Source organism: Muntiacus reevesi, chromosome 3 (genome assembly GCF_963930625.1).
Source record: "Muntiacus reevesi chromosome 3, mMunRee1.1, whole genome shotgun sequence".
NCBI classification, from domain to species: domain Eukaryota; kingdom Metazoa; phylum Chordata; class Mammalia; order Artiodactyla; family Cervidae; genus Muntiacus; species Muntiacus reevesi.
The window spans coordinates 178,314,597-178,338,739 of record NC_089251.1 but is presented as its reverse complement, the minus strand read 5'-3'; the positions used below and the strand labels follow the sequence as shown (position 1 = coordinate 178,338,739).

General features: G+C 38.5%; 1 protein-coding gene across 1 annotated transcript in view; it reads left to right on the top strand.

The window, feature by feature from the left end:
* The window catches only part of PEX3 (peroxisomal biogenesis factor 3), a 34,815-nt gene that overhangs the window by 617 nt on the left and 10,055 nt on the right, over nucleotides 1–24,143 (top strand). The window contains exons 2-6 of the mRNA XM_065931230.1: nucleotides 8,656–8,787; nucleotides 14,348–14,429; nucleotides 22,226–22,269; nucleotides 23,669–23,793; nucleotides 24,076–24,142. Of these exons, the coding sequence (XP_065787302.1) occupies nucleotides 8,656–8,787; nucleotides 14,348–14,429; nucleotides 22,226–22,269; nucleotides 23,669–23,793; nucleotides 24,076–24,142 (450 nt within the window). The remainder of the gene's footprint in view (nucleotides 1–8,655; nucleotides 8,788–14,347; nucleotides 14,430–22,225; nucleotides 22,270–23,668; nucleotides 23,794–24,075; nucleotide 24,143) is intronic.

The following is a 24,143-nucleotide window of genomic DNA, read 5'->3' as shown; positions in this document are numbered from 1 at the left end:
ACCCACCTTAGTGTTTGGTGGTGGTGGTGGTGGTGGTGGGGATTGTTTGTTTGTTCCTTGGGTTCTTTTCTCTCTTTCTTTTTTTTTCCTCTTCTGTTTCAAGGCACCGTTCTCTTACACATTTTTTTTTTTTCTTATTGTCTTCTCTTGTTTTCCCATGAGATTTGCCACTCCCAGTGCTTGATTTGGCGTTCATCCTTCGCAGAAGTTTCACAATATTCGAGGAGAGTAAACTAAAGCTTGCACTTCGAGTCTTGTTTAAAGTGAATTCGAATTTTTTTTTTAAAACAGCACAGTTGTATTGAAGGACTGTGCTAGAAGGTATATGCTAGACAAAGAAAGACAGATCAATATTTTAGCTCTGTTCCTGCTCTTTTAGAACACAAACTATGTAGTAAACTAGGTAGTAAGAAAGTGCTTGCAGGATGCTGGGCAAGCAGGATCTTCAAGACTGGGATGAATTCCCACCTAATTCATATAATTAAGTTACCCAGGCTGAGAGGAGATTTAGAAACAGATTAGATAACAATCTTGAGAGCCTTTTCCTCATAAGATAGTCATGTCCTAATGAGTGGAGATCTAAAGGAAAGAACAGAATGTCTTGGGTGATACAGGAGAAAGAAATGCAGGAATGTTAAGAGGGGATTTTTAGCATTTGGGTGTTTTGAGAAATATTGTCACTAACTACATACTTTGGTTACAGAAGTAGTAAGAAGCAAAAGTTTCCCAAAGAATTTGGTTGTTTTTCTCTTACTACTGATTCTATTTTATGGCTCCCAAACAATTTGAAATTGACAGTACTCGTAGTATCAGTGATTCAGCTCTATTGATTCTTGAAAATTTGAAACAGGCTTCTTGTTAATGAGGCAAGGAGAGTGTTTTCCTTTTGTCTGAGGTCTATCACAAATCAATAATGATCAAGTATAAGTTTTTAGGGCATTTGAAAAATTCTTTACAGATAAAAACATATTTTTCAGTGTTTTTATCCACTGATATCTAATGTATATTTAAACTGTGCTAAAATTACTGAGTCCACTTATTTGTAGAAGCTAATGATTTCTGTGTGATGGAAGAAGTATAAATAGATTATTTTTGCCATGACTGAAGGTATCTTTAGAACCTAAGAAAAAATAGCATACTCCTTCAGATTTGTGGAACAACCTAATGGTGTATTAGAAATAATCATATGGGAAGCAAAAGAGTGCATTTAAGATACTTTTTCTTTTTTTAAATCTGTCAAGAGCTTTACAGGTACAGATTAACAGGAAAGAGAAAGGCGAGTGAGGGTGGGGGGCGGGGGGGAAGTTCAGAGGAACAGGAAAAGGAAGTAATTCTAGTATTTTATAGCAAAAAGGGATGTCAGTTTAAAAGGAAAAAAGAGTAGATGACCGTGACTGGCATTTCTTTGAGCCTCATAGTTTTTCTGCTTCAAGGGCTGGTTTTATAACATGGTACATATCAATTAATCTAATTTAAGAAACATTTATCCCTTGCCTATAGTGTTGAAGGGCTTCCCTGGTAGCTCAGTCGGTAAAGATCTACCTGCAATTCAGGAGAACTGGGTTTGATCCCTGGGTTAGAAAGATCCCCTGGAGAAGGAAATGGCAACCCACTCCAGTATTCTTGCCTGGAGAATCCCATGGACAGAGGAACCTGGTGGATTGCAGTCCATGAGGTTGCAAGAGTCGGACATGACTTACTGATTAACCACTACCATAGTGTTGCAAGTGATAGGATTGGAAATACAAGATTCACAGAGATTTTTTTAATAGTAATAGCTACCATTTTGGGGGTGCCCAGTGGGCCCTTATATGAAGTTCTGTTGAGTGGGGTTGATGGCAGGATAGCTATTGTTATCTGCATTCAAAAACATGGCAACCAGACTGCTAAGAATTTAACAAACTTGCCAAGGATCCCAGAGTTAGTAACAGGGAAGCTAAAACTCAAACCCCAATGTGTTGGATCAAGAGCACATTCTCTTTCTACACTGTGTCATTGTGTCTTCATGAACTTTATGGTCTGAGAGGAATGAAAACAAATGACTTCGTTTGTTCCAGCTGGTATAACAAGATATCACAGCCTGGTTGGCTTATAAATAACAGAAATTTATTTCTGACAGTTCTGGAGCCTGGAAGTCTAAGATCAGGGAGCAAACGTGGCTTGGTGAGGGCCTGCTCCTGAGTTAGATCCTCACATGGCAGAAGGGTCTGGGGATCTCAGTGAAGTTCCTTTAATAAGAACATTAATCTCATTCTTGAGGGCTACACACCCAAGCCCTAAGCACTTCCTAAAGACTCCATCCTCCCAACACCAGGGAATGGGGCCTTAGAATTTCCACAGATGAATGTAGAGGAGATAGAAACATTCAAGCCATAGCAACAAGTATGCAAAACAGTAAGAGCTGAAAAAAATTATATCAAACTGGCAAATAGCATGTGCAGTTGGGGAAAAAAATTAGGAAAAGGCTTCATGGAAGAAGTGGCACATTTTGATAGACTTGCAAATTAGGTAAGATATCAACATTCCTACGCAAGAAGCTTGTCCATCTAATGGTGGGGGAAAAAAAAAAACTCAATAAAAACTGAGTTATGGGCCTTCTTAAGTAGGAATTTGGATGATTAACTGCTTTAGAGAAAGTTGTACAGTTTGATCAGTTTTAAGACTAGAGCAGTGCTTCTCAAACTTTTTGGCCTGAGGTCTCCTTTACACTTTTAAAAATTAAGGACTCTAAAGAGCTCTATAAAATGTATGTCTAATAATAATTGTTTCCATATTAATATAAAACCAGAGTATTTTTGAAATAGTAATTATTTTAAAATGCCAATGGTAAATCTGTCACATATTAACATAAATATTATTTTCAGAAAACAAGTGAGCAAAGTAGCATTGTTTTGCATTTTTACAGATCTCTTTACTGTCTGGTTTATAGCTCTGCCCACATTTAGTCAGCTGCAATACGCACTTGTCGTGTAGTCTTTAGAAAACTCCACTGTACACTCACTCATACGAGAAGGAGAGTGAAAAAGGCAAAGAGCATTTGTATTATTACAGAAATAATTTTTACTCACAGATGCCCTAAAAGGTTATTGTATACCTGCAGGAGTGCCCAAGCCACACTTTGAAAACCTCTGTGCTAGGTGACTCAAGGCAATAAAGAATTCGCCTGCAGTGCAGGAGACACAGGTTTGATTCCTGGATTGGGAAGATGCCCTGGAGAAGGAAATGGCAACCCACCCCAGTGTTCTTGCCTGGAAATCCCATAGATAGAGGAGCTTGGTGGGCTACAGTCCATGGGAACCCAAAGAGTCAGACACGCCTGAGCGAATAACACTTTCTCTTTTTTTCTCTTTAATGCTAGCGAAAGTGTTGCAGAGAACAACCAAATTCATATGTATTCACTTGCTGATTTATAAAAATATCAAAGTGTTGATTTGTAATTTATATCTTAGTCCCTGTAATCTCTTGGTCTCTTTAGTTTTTCATTTATTCATCCATTCATTCAACAAACATTTGAATGAGAGTGACTAGTCTCCCTGTTTTCAACTCAGGTGACAGAGAAATAAGACTCAATTTTTGACTTTGAGGAACTCATAGTGCGTCCAGAAAGCAGAAGTGGAAATAAACAAAGGTAGTGCAGTCAGAGTATCAGAGTTCCATGGTAGAGGAGTGTCTGGGAGCATAGAGAGAGTCGTGTTCAGCAAGCCCCACCGAAGAATCAGCTGGAGTCACAGCTACAAAGGAGAAGGGAACACGGGAAAGGGGATGTTCAGCAGCAAATATGTATTGAGTGTCAATTGTGTACCAATGTTATATACTGGGGTGTCGTTATATAAGACAAAACATTTGGGGATGTTTTCAAGGAACTTCCTTATAAGTAATTCTGATGTAAGTGGAACAGGGAACCACTTTAAGAAATGATGGCAGGGTGTTGAAGAATTCTAAACATGGGAATTGAATAGTCAGATTTAACTTTTAGCAGATCACTTTGCCTATAAAACCTGGGTTGAAAAGGTGAGAAACCAGAAACAAAAGAGTAGAATTAGGAAACTGTTAAACCAGTTCAAGAGCATTAATGATTGGGTCTGAATGAAAATAATGGTAAAAGGGTGCACTAAAGTGGCAAAATTTAGAAACTATTTCTGAGAAGAATCAATAACAGGATTTGGTGGTCTTTTGGATGGGAGTAAAGTTAACAGATTATTTGCAAACTCTTATAGAAATTATTAATCTAATAAAATAGTTATATTGCAGAATTTTCATCCATGAAGACACTAAGCAATGATTTTAGAAAACCAAGTTTATGATATAGAAGGGCTTCCCTTGTGACTCAGCTGGTAAAGAATCCACCTGCAATGCGGGAGACCTGGGTTCAATCCCTGGGTTAGTAAGATCCCCTGGAGAAGGGAAAGGCTACCCACTCCAGTATTCTGGCCTGGAGAATTCCATGGACTGTATAGTCCACGGGATCACAAAAAGTCAGACACAACTGAGAGACTTTCACTTCACTTCATGATATAGAAAGACTAGAAGACATTTTGCTTTGCCATCCGTGTTCTGAAAGGAAACCTCCAAACATTTTACATTTATTTTTTGAGATAGTTAATGAATTCTCATTATTTATAACTAAGTCATAACTAAAGAAGAAATTTTAAAGCTCCTATAATCCCAGCATTTCATTTTTATGAAGAAATTTAAATCCAGAAAGATGGGACATGCTTAAAAGTTTCCTACCAGTTGATGCCTCAGCCATCAGTATCTGTTCTCTTTCAGACCAGAGTTCAAGCAGCAAGTCAGGTATATAGATCCTGAGCTCCATATTTTAGGCAATGAATTCTCTGCCTTCATTCTTATTTTCCTAGGGAGACAAATCTGACCAAAAAAAACCCAGAGTTTATGAATTTTGAGAATGAGAAGCTGAATAAATTAGTCCTTGTGTAGAAACTTACTTCAATGCTAATTCAAGGAAAAGAATGGATTGTGGAATTTTACCCTAACACGTGTGCTAGTTTGCCAGGGCTGCCATAACAGAGTACCACATACTGAGTGGCTTAAGCAAGAGAAGCTTACTGCCTCACAGCTCTGGAGGACAGAGTTTAGTCCATCTAAGGGCTGTGAGAGAAGGCTCTGTCTCAGGCCCATCTCCTTGGCTCGTAGATAACTCTCTCCCCCCTGTGCCTTCATGCCATTGTCCCTCTACGCATGTCTATGTCCAGACTTCCCCCTTTTATAAGAACACCAATCATGCTGGATCAGGCCCATCTAATGACCTTCTCACTTGATTATCGCTACGAAGACCCTATCTCCTCCCCCTTTTATAAGAACACCGATCATGCTGGATCAGGCCCATCTAATGACCTTCTCACTTGATTATCGCTACGAAGACTCTATCTCCAAAGAATGTCATTTCCTGAAATACTGGGGCTTCAACGTGTTAATTTGGGGTAGGACACTCTTCAATCCATAATAACTTATTCTTTTATCTTTAGTAACCATATACTACAGTTACCAAATAGACAGTACAGTTAGCTGAACTTGAACAATACAGGTTTGAACTGTGCTAGACTTTTTATAAGGAGCTTCCTTTGTGGCTCAGCGATAAAGAATCCTCCTGCAATGCAGGAGACACAGCTTCAGTCCTTGGGTCGGGAAGGTCCCCTGGAGAAGGAAATGGCAACCCACTCTGGTATTCTTGCTGGAAAAATACCATGAACAGAGAAGCCTGGTGGGCTACGGTTCATGGGGTCGCAAAGTGTCAAACACAGCTGAAGTGAGTGAACATGCATGCACACAGGCAGGACACTTATATGCAGACTTTTTTCAGTAAATACTAGCATCCAGGTCCCATCACTTCATGGCAAATAGATGGGGAAACAGTGGAAACAGTGGCTGACTTTATTTTTCTGGTCTCCAAAATCACTGCAGATGGTGATTGCAGCCATGAAATTAAAAGACGCTTACTCCTTGGAAGAAAGGTTATGACCAACCTAGACAGCATATTAAAAAGCAGAGACATTACTTTGTCAACAAAGGTCCATCTAGTCAAGGCTATGGTTTTTTCAGTGGTCACATATGGATATGAGAGTTGGACTATAAAGAAAGCTGAGTGCAGAAGAATTGATGCTTTTGAACTGTGGTGTTGGAGAAGACTCTTGAGAGTCCCTTGGACTGCAAAGAGATCCAACCAGTCCATCCTAAAGGAGATCAGTCCTGAATGTTCATTGGAAGAACTGAGGCTGATGCTGAAACTCTAATACTTTGGCCACCTGGTGTGAAGGACTGACTCATTGGAAAAGACCCTGATGCTGGGAGGGATTGAGGGCAGGAGGAGAAGGGGACGACAGAGGATGAGATGGTTGGATGGCATCACCGACGCCATGGACATGGTTTTGGGTGGACTCCGGGAGTTGTTCACGGACAGGGAGGCCTGGCATGCTGCGGTTCACGGGGTCTCAAAGAGTCGGACACGAGGGAGCAGCTGATCTGGACTGAAGTGCAGCACTGCAGATCTTCAGCTGGTTGAATCCAAGGGTGCAGAACTGCAGTGGGCCCACTGTAAAGTTGCATGCAGATTTTCCACTTCTGGAGGGAGTGTTCTGCACTCCTAATGCTGGAGATGTTGAAAGGTCAACTGTAGTCCCGAAAGGACTTTTAACAGACACTCTTGAAATTTTAATGAAAGCAGTGGACCTACTCCTCAGGAAAGCACATAGACCCATCAAATTTATTGTTACTCCAGAAAATTCTTAACTATTCAAGTGGTGTCATTGCAGCATTTCATTTTACACTATTATTGTTTGAGGAATAATAATCATTTTGCACAAAATTTTCAGCCATCAGGCAAATAAAAGCAATTCACTGAGAAGTTGTTATGTAAGAGTTGCCTGTCAAAGAGTTACTTTGTGAAACATAAATCAGTTTTTTCATTCTGTTAGTACTATGGCACTGTCCTCAGTTTATTGAGGCTGGATTATGAGAAGGGTAGCTCTGGAGCCATTTATGTGAATTTTTATTTATTCTTTACAGATGAGTATAATACATTTATTTGCATACAAACAAAAGCAATCACACTTTGTTTCTAATTATTCGTAGCACATACTCTTTCACGGAACTATGACTTCTAAGACATATAACATATCAGTTCATCTGTATTGCTTACATTAGTGAAAATAATTCAGGATATGTATTCACTTTGATGTTCCTAGAGGACTATCTCTTCCCCACTGATGACAAACAGATCAAATCCATTTATTGAGCTCACATACAATCCTCATGTTCTTGTCCTAGTGAAGGCTACAGACAACTGGAGGTAGGTGAGGATTAGTTACTTCCTGCAACCTTGTTGCCAAGTTATTATGAAACAAACTTGGCACATGTTAAAACATCAGTTAGCAAGCATAGATTAAAGCAGTATCGTTACTTGTTCTGTAAGTTCATTGAAATTCCAGTGTCCTTTCTTGGTGCACCAACAGAACCACACGTAAAAGATTTACTGGAAGCAAATGCAACAATATTTTCGATGTAGGATTCTGTTGGCCTTTTGGTTAACTCTCTCCTCTAAGAATCCTTTGAACTATCCCTAAAAGGTGAAGGACTTGCTAGGTTAGTGTGTTCTTGTTCAAATGAATATTACTAAAATGTTTTAGCTAACCCAGTATCTTAAACATTTAATCTGTAAAAAGCCATTTCTGATATTTATTGTGCTTGATAAAAGTTAGTTTAAGTACTTAGACCTTGAAATGTGGCTTTTGACCAAATGCTAACTAGCCATGCCGGAGTGTTCACGTTACCAGCCAGGACAATTGATTGCCCGCAGGGTATGACTAAAATGTGCCCATTTATGTTACACTGTCTATACTAAAATGTGTTAAAGTAAATTACAGGCACACAACCCCACCTATATTTTTATACTATTATAAGTTAGGAATTTCTGTACCCTCTTCCCCCTCCCTTTTTCACATAAGTTTCTAGTTTTCCGTGTCTGCCTGACTACCTACCTTTCTTTTAGTCTTCCTTTTAAATTTTTTATTATATTTTTAAAAATACTGTATTTTGATTGAAGAAAATATGGAAACCATAAGGAAGCAAGCAGAAGGAAAAAAATCACCCACTATTCCACTGTTCAGCAGTGATCATTGTTTAAGATATGTTAGAAATTAAAATCCATCTGTTACATATATGTCTACTTACATTAAAAAGCAAAACTTTCAGAATCTTATTTTATTATCTAACAGTATAACATGGATATTTCCTTGAGTCATGAACTATTTAGCAATGTGGTTTTTAATAGCTATAAGATTTCATTGTATGGCTAGGCCATAATGTATTTAAACAGTTCCCTTTTGTTGGACACTTAGAATATCTCCAGTTCACTATTAAAGGGATCGCCTGACTTTGTAGACTTAATTCCTTTCTGTTTCTTCAGACTTCATCTTTATGTACCCATCTGCCATTGACTTTTAAAATGTCAATCTCCTTTTCTTTAGGTTGCAATTTTTATATAATTCTTTAATTTAGGTTTTTAAAAGCTGTGATTTTTAGCTTTTCACTAATATAAGCCCTGTATTTGGAAAACTTGGGTTAAAAATACTGTTTGGAATTTTTAATACTCTAATAAACTGGATTAGTATACTAACTTGTTTTTGAAAATAATTTTAGGCGTATATATCCTGGGGAAATATGGACAGAAGAAAATCAGAGAAATACAAGAAAGGGAGGCTGCAGAATACATTGCCCAAGCGCGACGACAGTATCATTTTGAAAGTAACCAGAGGACTTGCAACATGACAGGTGAGACAGAGAAATATTTATACATGTATGAAGTTGCTTGATTGATTTATATTAATATACATATCTCCAGGAGCAAAGTTAGAGGAAGAGGCAAAAATGACAAATCTAGCAAGTGATTACATGATTTAACTGAAACACATCATTTAATGTGGATTTTAAAATCAATGTAAATTAATAAGGCAACATAACTGCTAGTTTATTCATTTTCTTTATTCATCCAGCAAATACTCAGGACTGGAGAAGCATAAGGTGAGCAGTTGAAGAAAAAAAGACCTGACATTCAGAGTTTATGTGCTAGTGGGAGAAAATGATGATAAACACCAGGTAAATAGCTTTAAGCAGTGATAACTGTTGATAAGGAGAATGAGCCATGTGAGAGGTGGGGATGCTGTTTAAGGTCGGGCAACCAATAGAATCAGGCCTCTGCCTCTGAGGAGAAATTCAGTGGGACAGTGGAGAGAGCCCTGCAGAATGCCTGGGGGGGGAACAAGCTTGGCTGTTCCCATGTTTGAGAAACAGCAGAAAGGCTATGTGGCAAGAGGAGCATGAGCAATGGAAGAAGCGTGATAGGAGATGAGGTTGCAGGAGCGCCCTGATGCCCTCTGGCCATGTGGGCCATGGTAGAGAGTCCTAAGTTTCTTACACTTACAGAGGCATCTGCAGAACTGTCCGTCTAGCACGGTAGTATACATGCAACCAGTGTGGAACAGTGGTAATAATTTAATCTCCAGAGCTAGACACCTCCTGGAAGGATGCTGTAACAAAACCAGCTGCCCATATTTGAGGCAGGCAAGGTGTTGTGATATATTTTTCTTAACTCCTTGAAGAATTAGTCCTCAAATTCTTGTCAAACTTGATTTTCTTTTTCTGCTGTTTGAAGTTTAATCCTTTTCTTCCTTTTCTTTCAAGAACAAGTAATTTAGAAAAAATTTATAAAGGTAGGTTCTTTTTGTTCTATTTTAAAAGTAGAATTTGTTTTTTCAAGGTTGGAAGAATTTTAGTTTAGTCTCACTTGACAGATAGAGATTGGAATGAAGAAGGTTAAGAGACACATTTAGTTGTGGCCATAGAATGGTTTTTAATGTTTGAAATAATAATACTTCATCTGTAGAGAAGAAATTAATCATAAATGCTATATAAAATGGCAACTCAGATAAGAAGTAAGTGAGAGCACAGGTCCGAGGTGGAGGCAGTTCTGGTTCCATCCCTGGGTTTGTGATGCCTGTGTGTCTTTAGGCAAATCTAAGTGTAGTTCTTTCTCTATAAAATGATCGTCATAAAACCCACTTCATAAATATTTTATGAGGAAGCGATGAGATAATTTATATAAAGTGCTTGATATGTAATAAATGCTTAGTAACGAACAACTTTTTAAAAATTTCATGTTTCTTTGAATCAGTATTTAGCTTTCAACATAGTGGTGCTACCAAGGGCATTTTAATGAATTTTTAGAGAGTAAGAACAGTCCGTTTTTCCTTTCCTTTTTTTAAGGAAAACACATCTCATCTCTTGAATGAGAGATTCTTTATTTTTTTTTTAATTTTTATTTTATTTTTCGTCTGTATTGGGTCTTTGTTATGGCCCCTGGGTTTAGTTGCCCCGTGGCATGTGGGATCCCAGCTCCCCAACCAGGGATCGAACTCGTACCCCCTGCAGTGGAAGGCGAAGTTTTAACCACTGGACCACCAGGGATGTCCCTGAGAGATTCTTTAAATTCTGTAGTGCTTTACAATTTTCAGAAGTTTCACACACATAATTTCTTTTTTTTTTTTCCGTTTATTTTTATTAGTTGGAGGCTAATTGCTTTACAGTACTGTAGTGGTTTTTGCCATACATTGACGTGAATCAGCCGTGGATTTACATGTATTCCCCATCCTGATCCCCCCTCTTGCCTCCCTCCCCACCCCATCCCTCTCGGTCTTCCCAGTGCACCAGTCCCGAGCACTTGTCTCATGCATCCAACCTGGACTGGCGATCTGTTTCACACTTGTTAATATACATGTTTCAGTGCTGTTCTCTCAGATCATCCCACCCTCGCCTTCTCCATTGAGTCCAAAAGTCTGTTCTATACATCTGTGTCTCTTTTTCTGTTTTGCATATAGGGTTATCGTTACCATCTTTCTAAATTCCATATATATGCGTTAGTATACTGTATTGGTCTTTATCTTTCTGGCTTACTTCACTCTGTATAATGGGCTCCAGTTTTATCCATCTCATTAGAACTGATTCAAATGTATTCTTTTTAATGGCTGAGTAATATTCCATGGTGTGTATGTACCACAGCTTCCTTATCCATTCGTCTGCTAATGGGCATCTAGGTTGCTTCCTTGTCCTGGCTATTATAAACAGTGCTGTGATGAACATTGGATTACACGTGTCTCTTTCAGATCTGGTTTCCTCGGTCACACACATAATTTCATATAATCCCATAATAACCCTCCCCTTTCCACCCCCCCTCCACTGTTATAATGTCCCTCCTGCTCTTCCCTCTCTCCCCTGGTAATGACTAATTTAAGAATAGTTCATTTCTAGTTATTACTCCAATTTTTAAAAACTGGAAAAAGCTAACTTCTGGGGTCTGAAAATTCATCTCAGTTTGACACGGACCCTTGTGTCAGTGTAAGTGCTCTGCGAAGCACTGCTCAGATGCAGTTAGCTGTACAGAAGACTGACCGGGAGGACACCCCGCAGAATAAGGCAGGGAGCAGAGCTCCCCAGGAGCGCCTTCAGCCCGCGGTGCAGCTGTGGCGCTGTGACCAGAAGGGGCAAAGGAAGGAGGGTCGGGTGAGAAGAGACTCTGACTACAGCCCAGTTCTCGGGAATCTTGGCAGGCCACTCAGGAGTCCTGGATCCTGAGAGCTCTGGTAGAGGAGTCCCTCAGAAGTGGGCCTGCTTTTGTGTCCTCACTAAGGAACTGTCCCCTGGGAGCAGTGGAGACCCCGAGACGTGGCAGCTAGAGCTGTCAGTCACTTATGGCTCCTCCCAGCAGAAAGTGTGTGGGTAGCACATTTCCGTGACCATCACACCCCTCAATGAATAAATAGCTGATACAAGGCAGCTAAAGCTAAAATATGGTGCTAAAAGCCAAAATAGAGCTTCACTGAAAATTTCCAAATTAGCTTTCTGGTGTATATTGATAATGGAGTTACAAATCATATAATTAAGTTTCTATTCTTTTGAGTAAGAGGTAATGAACATACTAGAAAAATTTAGTGTTTTTAGGTAAATATAATTAGTTTTTTAACATAAGAAGTTGGTCCTAGTTTGAAAGATAGCATCTAGTGGAATGCCTTTGTGCCCTGCCCATTGACTTTATCATGTTCATGATCTTTATTAAAGATTTGGAAAGAGTGCCTATTAAATTTACACATGACACAATGCTTGGATGTGTAACTGACACTACAAATGAAGTTTTGGAATACAGAATAGTCTAGTCCCATTTAAGTGATAGACTGGGATAAAAGAATTGTTCTGCATTAAAAGTGAATTGTACTGAGTCAGGATTATCCAAATTTGCTTAGAAGCAGGATGTATGAGAAGAGACTGGGAATTCTAGGTGAGCATAAGCTTATTATGCACAGAGTAGGATATGACTTCTGGAAATATTAATTTAATCTTAGACTGCAGTAGTAAAGTCTGTGGTTCAACTAAAAGGTAGTTACAACATGCTCTGTGGTGGTCAGAGCACAAGTCCATTTCTGCCTCCCACATGTTAAGAAGATACAAACTGGAATGTGTCAGAAGAAGCCAAATAAGTTTAATATTAAAAAGGGCTAACAGTTACTGAGCACTTCCACGTGTAAAGAAGCAGTGTTCTAAATGCCTTTTGTCCTTAACCCTTACACAGTCCTGTAAGGTAGATCCACAGTCTCCCTCAGTTTACAGATGAGGAAACTGAGGCATGGGGTTAAGTGATTTGCTCAAGGTCACACAGATTCAAGGCGGGTGAAGGCTTGTCCTGTGATTTGTGTTTGCACTAGGGGTGTTTATCATGGAGGCAAATGCCTAGAACAAGACATGAAAGCTGTATTCAACTCAATATAGAAACATTTGTTCAGTGTTAGTACAGATGGCTGAAAGAGAAGAATAGCCTTGTCTTCAGTTGAATATGCTCAAGTGGAAAGTCAGGAGCTCTTATCTCTCCTGAGATGAGAGAATTACTAAAGAGATTTCTCTTAAATCATGTCATCATACCACATAATCTTTAAAGTTCTTTACTAACCATATTTCCTAAATGTAAGACTCTAGCACTGCTCTTTCTTGGTAGGATAAAATATCATGTTTAGGCTAGATATATATATGCCATGGACACTAAGAATCCACATTTTACTTTGACTCTGAGCTCCTGCTATCGCTAGTGGTCTCAGCAACTTAGGTGATTTAATCATGTGCCTTGAGGACATATGCTGAAGCAACACAGTGCAGTGCTGAGGTAAAGGATTAGAGTAGGTCAGAAGCTGAACTTCTATAGAAAAAAAATTTACTTGGATTTTATAGTTAATGTCCTGCCTAGTCAAGAAGTAAAAATCATACACTAAAGTTTTCCCTTTTAGAATACGGCATTTGTGATCTCTGATATTTTTTCATATTGTTATCATTGCTTCTTTAGTGTTAGACATTCACTTTAAATTTATGTGTTTACATTTCTACAACGTTTCTTATACTATGCATAGAGCCATAAATAAAGTCACTTTCACAGATTACATGCAGTCTCTTTTCGTTGAGTATTACATCTTATTTTATCTTCATGTTGGTATTCAGAGTTACAGGCAGTAGCCGTTGTCAAAACCAAAGCTACAGCTCAGCAGTTCGTAGTTTCTGTTAGTAGCCTGATGCACTTTTGTCTAGGTTATAACAAATGCCTGTGCTTTGCGGTGGTGGTTGGTGGTTTAGTCGCTAAGTCATGTCCGACTCTTGTGACCCCGTGGACTGTAGCCCGCCAGTCTCCTCTGTCCATGGGATTTTCCAGGCAAGAATGCTGGAGTGGGTTGCCATTGCCTTCTGCAGGGGATCTTCCTGACCCAGGGATCGAACTCAGGTATCCTGCATTGCAAGCACTCTCCTGCATTGCAGGCAGATTCTTTACCAACTGAGCCACCAGGGAAGCCCACTGCTGTGTAATAACTTTAATAACTAAATGTTTTCTAAAATTACAAATAAAATGTGAAGCAAAAGTTATAGCTAAAGATAAAATATCATTTTATTAAACCAGAAATAAACATTTTTTTTTAAAGATCTGCAAAAATAAAGAATTATCCATAGTCCATAGGTCAAAGACCAACACTGTTAAGATTTGGGAATTCTTTCCATTTTTTTTTCTGTATGTACTTGTGATCATAATAGGTATATCCATAATTTTGCTTCATGTGAGCAGGTAAATGATTTATTAGTGTGTAACTAGTTTTTATTATTAAAAATTTATTTGAAAGCTCCAGCCTTCACCTTCCCTCCTGATACTCATTATTTGCTAGCTCTGTCATGTAGCCCAAAACAATGTGCATTTCTCGGGGAAGGCAGTCCTATCACTCATGAACTTTCTCATTTTCTGTTTGTATTACAGTGCTGTCCATGCTCCCAACACTGAGAGAGGCCTTGATGCAGCAACTCAACTCTGAGAGCCTTACAGCTCTGCTGAAGACCAGGTAAATGCAAGTTACAGCAATTCTCATTTATGCAGCATGCTGAGAGTTTATAGACTGTACCTGAAATACTTTTCAAAAGTCTTTAATTTCCTTATTTTTCTGTCTAATTAAAGCTTAGGATAAATAGGCACATTTAGAAAAAATATTTACTAACAATATCGTTGAATTCATATTTTGTCCATTTGTTTATGCTCTGCCTTGATGCTCAAAGTATCTAGGGTGACAGTATTTGTATGTATCTAGTTTACACGTGAACAGGTCTTCTGTCACTTTGATACTTATTCAGAGATATAATTTTGAGTACTTAATGAATGTGTTGCTGAACCAGATATTGTGAAGCTGCCAGTTACATTAAATATTGTGTCTCTTAAAGAGTTTATGGTGTGATAGATACAGCATGTGAACATGCATTTTAAATAAATAAGGCATATGAGCTTACATCTTATATGATTAGTAAGACGAAGTACAAATAAAACCTGAACGTATGATAATGATTTATCATACCGTGACAATGTACTGTGTACACTGTTTCACACGGAGGCCCTTATATATGGAACATAATGTGTATTATTTTTGTTTAGTTGCTAACTTGTATCTGGCTCTTTTGCAACCACATGAGGGCAGTTCACCAGGCTCCTGTCTATGGGACTTCCCGGGCAAGAATCCTGGAGCGGGTTGCCATTTCCTTCTCCATGAATCTTCCCAATCCAGGGATCACACCCACGTCTCCTGCATTGGCAGACAGATTATCACTGATCCACCTGGGAAGCCCGTAGTGTGTATTGGAATACTGTAATTTAGTGTGATGCTGTGTTAATTTAAAAAGATTTCTAGAAGGAAATGCTTCTTCTTTTAATGGACAAGAAGAGGGTAGAAGCGAGGAGTGGAGAAAGGTTTCACTGAATGTATTTTAATCATTGGGGCCTTAGCAAAAAATATTCACCTGCCTTGTAACCATCCTTCAGTAGGCAGGAGATAGAAAGTGCTCTTTCTGGAGTGTCTCTCTGCCAGGCCCGGTGCTGGATACATTACTCCCAGTTAATTTCTGCAATATCCTTGTGAGGCACATAGTATCTATCATCTGCACTTTGCAAATAGGAATTTAGTGTTCAGGCAGATGGTACAGCAAGCTGGAAAGTTCCTTTGAAAACATTTTCTATAATCAAGTCATACCTTCCAAAATAACAATGGATTTGTGTACTCCAGTACACAAATGGATTTGTTTACAATAGATTTGTATAGTGTTTTTTGAGAGTGTAAATTGTAATTTTTTAATTGGAAAACATACACAGCTTAGAATGGATTTAAGGCAAATTATGTCATAAGCAGTTTTTAAAGGGTTAAAACAAAGTTTAAAAATCAAGTAACAATAAAAGAAAATATATCCCCTCAAAAAAGTGTGAGTACCTGGATAATACACCCATTTTGCAATAGTGCAACTTAGTACATATTGTTGACTATCCATAGTCCACACAGAGTTACAGTTCTACTCATCAGCATCATGCCGACAGTTCCAAGAGTTAACTGTTTTAGAGAAGGTAGAACCTGGATCTTCTCTCTTTCAACCAATTGATCAGATTGTTTAATCTGATTAAAGTATAATGCTAACAATAAGAATTTTTTCCCTGACTTCGTGATTCTTAAAGATTGACACACTTTTACTACCTATCGATGTAGGGTTTAATTTATAAATTAGTTCATATAATCATATAAAGAAGAAGCATACAAGCAGATTGCTCCCAGTAAAATAAATACTTAATTACCTGTATGCACATAAGGAAGACATACAAAAATAGGCTTTAATTGCCTTAAATTTTAGTCTTATTGGGAAGACAAGACAAATGAAATAAGTGAATACACTTCATTAAAAGCAGCATATCAGTAGCAACAAACCCAGTAAGTGTAGCAACAAACACAGTGGCATTCTTTTTTGGTGATTAAACATAGGATTCAAGGTAATTAAGAGAAGGTCTCTGTCCCTTTAAGACCTTGTCATCCAAAGGAGGAATTAGATAAAATAAATTGTCTTAATTCAAGACTTACTGTGGTTCAGTTCAGTCACTCAGTCATGTCTGACTCTTTGCGACCCCATGAATCGCAGCACATCAGGCCTCCCTGTCCATCACCAACTCCCGGAGTTTACTCAAACTCATGCCCATCGAGGTGGTGATGCCATCCAGCCATCTCATCCTCTGTTGTCCCCTTCTCCTCCTGCCCTCAATCCCTCCCAACATCAGGGTCTTTTCCAGTGAGTCAGATCTTTGCATGAGGTGGCCAAAGTATTGGAGTTTCAGCTTCAGCATCAGTCCTTCCAATGAACACCCAGGACTGATCTCCTTTAGGATGGACTGGTTGGATCTCCTTGCAGTCCAAGGGACTCTCAAGAGTCTTCTCCAGCACCACAGTTCAAAAGCATCACTTTTTCGGCACTCAGCTTTCTTCACAGTCCAACTCTCACATCCATACATGACCACTGGAAAAATCATAGCCTTGACTAGATGGACTTTTGTTGGCAAAGTAATGTCTCTGGCTTTTTAACATGCTATCTAGGTTGGTCATAACTTTCCTTCCAAGGAGTGAGCATCTTTTAGTTTCATGGCTGCAATCACCATCTGCAGTGATTTTGGAGCCCAAAAAAATAAAGTCTGACATTGTTTCCACTGTTTCCCCATCTATTTGCCATGAAGTGATGGGACCAGATGCCATGATCTTAGTTTTCTGAATGTTGAGCTTTAAGCCAAATTTTTCACTTTCCTCCACTTTCATCAAGAGGCTTTTTAGTTCCTCTTCACTTTCTGCCATAAGAGTGGTGTCATCTGCATATCTGAGGTTATTGATATTTCTCCTGGCAATCTTCATTCCAGCTTGTGCTTCTTCCAGCCCAGCATTTCTCATGATGTACTCTGCATATAAGTTAAATAAGCAGGGTGACAATATACAGCCTTGATGTACTCCTTTTCCTATTTGGAACCAGTCCATTGTTCCATGTCCAGTTCTAGCTGTTGCTTCCTGACCTGCATATAGGTTTCTCAAGAGGCAGATCAGGTGGTCTGGTATTCCCATCTCCTTTAGAATTTTCCACAGTTTGTTGTGATCCACAGAAAGGCTTTGGCATAGTCAATAAAGCAGAAATATATGTTTTTCTGGAACTCTCTTGCTTTTTCGATGATCCAGCGGATCTTGGCAATTTGACCTCTGGTTCTTCTGCCTTTCCTAAAACCAGCTTGAACATCTGGAATTTCACGGTTCACGTATTGCTGAAGCCTGGCTTGGAGAATTTTGAGCATTACTTTACTAGCGTATGAGATGAGTGCAATTGTGCGGTAGTTTGAGCATTCTTTGGCATTGCCTTTCTTTGGGATTGGAATGAAAACTAATCTTTTCCAGTCCTGTGGCCACTGCTGAGTTTTCCAAATTTGCTAGCATATTGAGTGCAGCACTTTCACAGCATCATCTTTCAGGATTTGAAATAGCTCAACTGGAATTCCATCACCTCCACTATCTTTGCTCGTAGTGATGCTTCTAAGCCCCACTTGACTTCACATTCCAGGATGTCTGGCTCTAGGTGAGTGATCACACCATTGTGATTATCTGGGTCATGAAGATCTTTTTTGTACATTTCTTCTATGTTTTCTTGCCACCTCTTCTTAATATCTTCTGCTTCTGTTAGGTCCATACCATTTCTGTCCTTTATCGAACCCATCTTTGCATGAAATGTTCCCTTGGTAACTCCACTTTTCTTAAAGAGATCTCTAGTCTTTCACATTCTTTTGTTTTCCTCTATTTCTTTGCATTGATCTCTGAGGAAGACTTTCTTATCTCTCCTTGCTATTCTTTGGAACTCTGCATTCAAATGGGTATATCTTTCCTTTTCTCCTTTGCTTTTCACTTCTCTTCTTTTCATAGCTATATGTAAGGCCTCCTCAGACAGCCATTTTGCCTTTTTGCATTCCTTTTCCATGGGGATGGTCTTGATCCCTGTCTCCTGTACAATGTCACGAACCTCCGCCCATAGTTCATCAGGCACTCTATCACATCTAGTCCCTTAAATCTATTTCTCACTTCCACTGTATAGTCATAACGGATTTGATTTAGGTCCTACCTGAATGGTCTAGTGGTTTTCCCTACTTTCTTCAATTTAAGTCTGAATTTGGCAATAAGGAGTTCATGATCTGAGCCACAGTCAGCTCCCGGTCTTGTTTTTGCTGACTGTATAGAGCTTCTCCATCTTTGGCTGCAAAGAATATAATCAGTCTGATTTCATTGTTGACCACCTGGTGATGTCCATGTGTAGAATCTTCTCTTGTGCTGTTGGAAGAAGGTGTTTGCTGTGACTGGTGCATTTTCTTGGCAAAACTCTATTATTGTGGTTAATCTGTGTTAAAAAGTAAAAGCAAAATGTGGGAAGAAAATGTGAGAGGCTAGAGAACAAAGCGATTAATTTTGATGGGTAAATCTGGGCAGCTTTAAAGAAAAGGCATGAGCCCTCTTTTCTTTACACACAGAGAGGAGAATTCTTGGAAGGATAAGATGGACAACAGTTCTCATCATTGCCTGTTTTCTCTTTAAATATTTTCGTGTTATTTTTTCTTACCTTTCTTTTGATTTGAAATTGTTATATTCAGTTGGTGGCAATGAAGTTTCAGTGGCAAAGAATCTTAAACATCCTTCATCACAAGAGAGGCAGAACACTTAGAAAGGATTAGTTTAATTCTTAATTTGGTAATATATTTTGGTAACATTAAAGAGCCTGGTCATATTTAACTTGGAGTTGATTTCCATTAGACAAATCATTTGATAGGAATCTTGGCATAAAAAGTACCCTTTACATAGGTTCAGAATTAAAATCTTTTAAAAAGATAAGGTGAATTTTTTTTTCGTTTTTTGTAAACGCATACATTAAAAATGATCACCACAATCAAGCTAGTTAATATATCTGTCACTTCACATAGTTACCATTTTTTTAACGTGTGGTGAGAACACCTGAGATCTATTCTAAGGAAATTCCAAGTATACAAAAGCATTGTTAACTGTATTTACCATGCTGTACATTAGGTCTCATCTCAATTAAATCTTCCTGGGCAGCTCAAATGGTAAAGAATCTGCCCTCAGTGCAGGAGACCTGAGTGCAATCCCTGGGTCGGGAAGATCCCCTGGAGAAGGGCATGGCAACCCACTCCGGTATCCTTGCCTGGAGAATCCCACGGACAGAGGAGCCTGGTGGGCTCCAGTCCATGTGGTCGCACAGAGTCGGACACGACTGAGTGACTACCGATTTCACTTTCACCTAAATCTACTTTTAAGTCTGTTAGCAGTGAATGTCAAAAGGAAGAAATGTCCTGTGCAGCTGTAATTCTGTCCTGTCCCACCAAAATCGTGCCAGCTAAGTACAGTTTCAAGACAGAAAACCTTAATTTGCCTTTCCATAGCCAGCTGCTATTGAGTACTTCCCGTATTAAAATTTTGGAACTGCTATTTCCTTATTTCATTTAGAATTTCGGTAAGAATCACTTTGAGATTTATCTTAGGCAACATTCAAGAGATGTGATTTAACTGCATTAAAATACCTAATCCTTGAATTATGGTCGATTCCCAGTTTAATTTAGGACTAAAATATGATATTCCACAACAAGCCTTGAACGGTAGCTAAGGCTGCAGTAGGGCCCCGCTAGGATTTTCTCCATGTAGCTATCAAACTTGTGCCATCTAGTAAAGGGTTACCTGAAGCTCTGCAGTCCCTCCAGTGGCAAAGAAAGATAAGAAACTAGTAATAGCCCACAGTTGTAATGGTAGCTCAACTTCTTATTGAAATGTAAATTTATGTCTGATAATAATAATAAAGAATATGGGATTGTATTTTTGTCATTTTTTAAATTTCATTTTTCTTGCAATTTATTTTTATTGTATTTTACAAAAGTGTTCATCTGTGACAGATTGGAAATATGAGACCAAAAATACTGGTTCTACCAGGAAGGTGATTTGAACAGCAGTGAAGTCCATCCACATAGTACAGTGGAGTACTGTACTGTGGTTTAAAAAAAAAAAAAATGATGGCTGTTATCTATATACTATTATGGAATGATCCCAGGATATATTGTTGTAAGTTTTAAAAAGTTAAAGGAAAGGTGTATATAGTATGCTATGGTGGCTGAGACAGTAAAGAGTCTGCCTGCAGTGCGGGGGACCAGGGTTTGATCCCTGGGTGGGGAAGATCCTCTGGAGAAGGAAATGGCAACCCACTCCAGTATTCTTGCCTGGAAAACCCCATGGTTGGAGGAGCCTAGCAGGCTACAGCCCATGGGGTCACAAAGAGTTGGACACGACTGAGTGACTTCACTTTGACTTTTCACCGGTTGTCTAAACATAAATTATGTTTAATGTTTGAAAAGCAATGTCTAAAGTGATAGTAAAATAAATGAAATAACCTAAATGTGTATCTAGCTGGTGTCGTAATCACAAAAACAGAAATTGTGCTGTACCTGCGTGCTTAGTCATGTCCAACTCTTTGTGATCCTGCCAGGCTCCTCTGTCCATGGGGTTTTCCAGGTAAGAATACTGGAGCGGATCGCCATTTCCTTCACCAGGGGACCCTCCCAATCCAGGGGTCAAACCCATGTCTCCTGTGTCTCCTGTATTGCAGGCAGATTCTTCACCCACTGAGTCATCAGGGAAGCCCAACAGAAACTATGCCAAGTGACTTTAAAACAGAAATTTGATTATGTATTTTTAGTGGGATATATACTCTTAGAGCATACAAAATTGAAAAAACAAAAACCTTAAAATCTTTTCAGTATTGCTATTCTGAGACTGTTGTCCACAGGGTGAGGGATGAGGCAAATTGTAATTATATTGGTTTCACTGATTTCTAGTGCAGGCAGAAAGAAATACAGATGTAAGATTAATGAGATTATTAAAAAAAAAAAGTGATCCTAATTTTGAATTCGAAGTATAAATATGAATTCATGATGTACTTTATCCTTTAATATATGTGCATATAAATAAATAAATACACACATATAATATACAAGCTGAGTCTTCTGAAGAGGCTTAGAAATAATGACCTGCCCCATAGGTAGTGAATCCTTAATCAAAGTCCTTAATCAAAGTTTGCAGTTTCAGACTAGCATTTTGTGCTCCTGGAAACCAGGACTCTCAGAGAAATGGATGATTTCAGGCTTGCAGCAAAAATTGAACAGAATGAACCCAGACACCTTTTGTGTCCAAAAGCAAGGAAGCTATCAAAGACGAAAGGGTTCATGTCAGAAGAACTTAGGGAGTAACCTGGATAGCCCCACAATAGTCAAAGACGGGCAGTTTGAACATCAATAAGGATAACAACTACAGTGGGTAGAAACACATCAAATACACATTTAAATGCCTGTGTTTGTAATAATATTAAAGAAAAATACTTACCATTGAAGGATTATCGACCTAATTCATTATTTGTAAAATAGTAAATATGGGAAAGATAAGTATTATTCCTGCTTTTCCTATATGGTTTTATAGTACACATATGCATATGCTCAGAAGGAGAAGAAAGACTGGAAGGACATTCACAGGTAATGGTGATGGTGGTCATTTAGTCGCTAAGTCGTGTCTCTGACTCTTATGAAAATGCGTGTTGTCATCAGTTACTGAAATTATAGTCATTTTTTTTAGTATAGCTTATGGGCTTTGTCTCTACAGTTATAGTTATCTTGTGATAAAATATAATTAAATATTGAACTGCAAAGTTCAAAGTTTTCTATTAAATTATATAGATTATTATTTTCATATTTTCCGATATTTTTCTTTAGGCCTTCAAACAAGCTAGAAATATGGGAGGATCTGAAGATAATAAGTAAGCCTACATATTTCAAGTCATAGCCTTAAAATATTTTTAATGGGAAATTGTTGTATTCCATTATGTGGGTGACTCTTCTTTACCTACCACATGGAGTTGTTGTCAGGATTAAATAATTCTCATGAAGCGAGTAGATTGATGTCTGGTCGTAAAAGCTACTGAGTAATGTTAGTGGTGGTGGTGGTGGTATTATTATTATAATAATACATAAACCTATCCTAGACTACATATGTGTATATTAGGTACTGATAGCTACAATAAAGGAAGTTTTTACTCCAACCTAAATAGTAATTTTACTTTGATATTGTATGCAAACTGTGATTAGTGATAAAAATTTCAAACAAAAAGCCTCCCTAGGACAGATAGATATATATATCTCCATGTCTCAGAACTTCATACTCTTCTCTTTCTTGTGTTTTCCTATCCATTCAGCTAATCCTTATCAACTGAATCATGCTTGTTGTTGTTTAGTCATGTCTGACTCTTGGTCACCCCATGGACTATACCTTCCCAGGCTCCTCTGTCCATGGAATTTCCCAGGCAAGAATGCTGGAGTGGGTTGCCATTCCCTTCTCCAGGGGATCTTCCCGACCCAGGGATTGAACCCACGTCTGCTGCTTAGCAGGTGGATTCTTCACCCCTGAGCCACCAGGGAAGCACAAATCATGCTCAAGCTTCGCCTGTTTGAAAATGAAATAAACGTGTGTAGGGCCCTGTATCTCCTTCCAACTGTTGCACTCTCTCATCCCCCTTGTGCAACACTAAAAGTTTCTACATCCTCTCTCTTTTCTCCTGCACTCCCCCTCACTCTCTGGCACACCTGGAGCCTGCTTTCCACTCCTGTATCTCCAGGCAGGTATCGCAAGATCAGTAGTGTTGCTAAATCCACTGGACATTTTCCTCCTATTGGACCTCTCAGCAAGAGTCAACACCTTTCTCTTACCTCTGTTTTGAACACTGTCCCAAGCACCTGTGAAGCCTACCTTCCTCCATCCCTGTATGAGCTTATCCTTTGTCTTCTTTTACCTGCCAGTGACGGCTGGAGCTCTTCATGCTCAGCCCTCTTCTCTGATTCTGAACAAGCTCCCTGGACAGCTCAGAGTTCTGAGGCTACAACTGAATGCTTCCCAGTCCTTTAACTCTTCACTGAATATATTGATTATTATCTTTATTGGTTATTGTTTCAATTAAGAGATCATTCCTAATTGACAATAAATATTTTGTAAGCAGATAAACTATGAAATATTTTGAATTGATACATTTTTGTAGTTGAAATAATTATAAACGTATATTTTAAGTTGTCTTATGAAAAAATAACGTAGAGATGGTTTGTGATTTTACACATTTGTTTGTGTTTTAATAATTAGTACCAAGAGGTTTTCTTTTCTCTGCAAAGGTTTCACAAGAAGTATCGTAGCTGTATACAGTACTTGCATGCTGGTGGTTCTTTTGCGAGTCCAGTTAAACATAATCGGTGGATATATTTATTTGGATAATGCAGCAGTTGGCAAAAATGGCACCGTAAGTTTAATAGACTTAAATTGATACCGCCTTATCTTTCAAGAGATTCAAAATGTAACCAAATATTATTTATCATGATATTTTATGTAGAATAAATATCTTTACATTTCATGTGATTATAAACTTTAATCATTATTTTTTTCATATTTTGAAACTAGGCTTTTTGTTATGTTGAAGAGTAGTGTTTCCTATTGTTCTAGGTCCTAGAATCTCAGCTTAAGTTATAATGAAAGCATTATTATTTATTAATAATATTGAGTACCTTCTGTCTATTTTGTACAGACAGTTCTTGCCCCCCCAGATGTTCAACAGCAGTATTTATCAAGTATTCAGCACCTCCTTGGAGATGG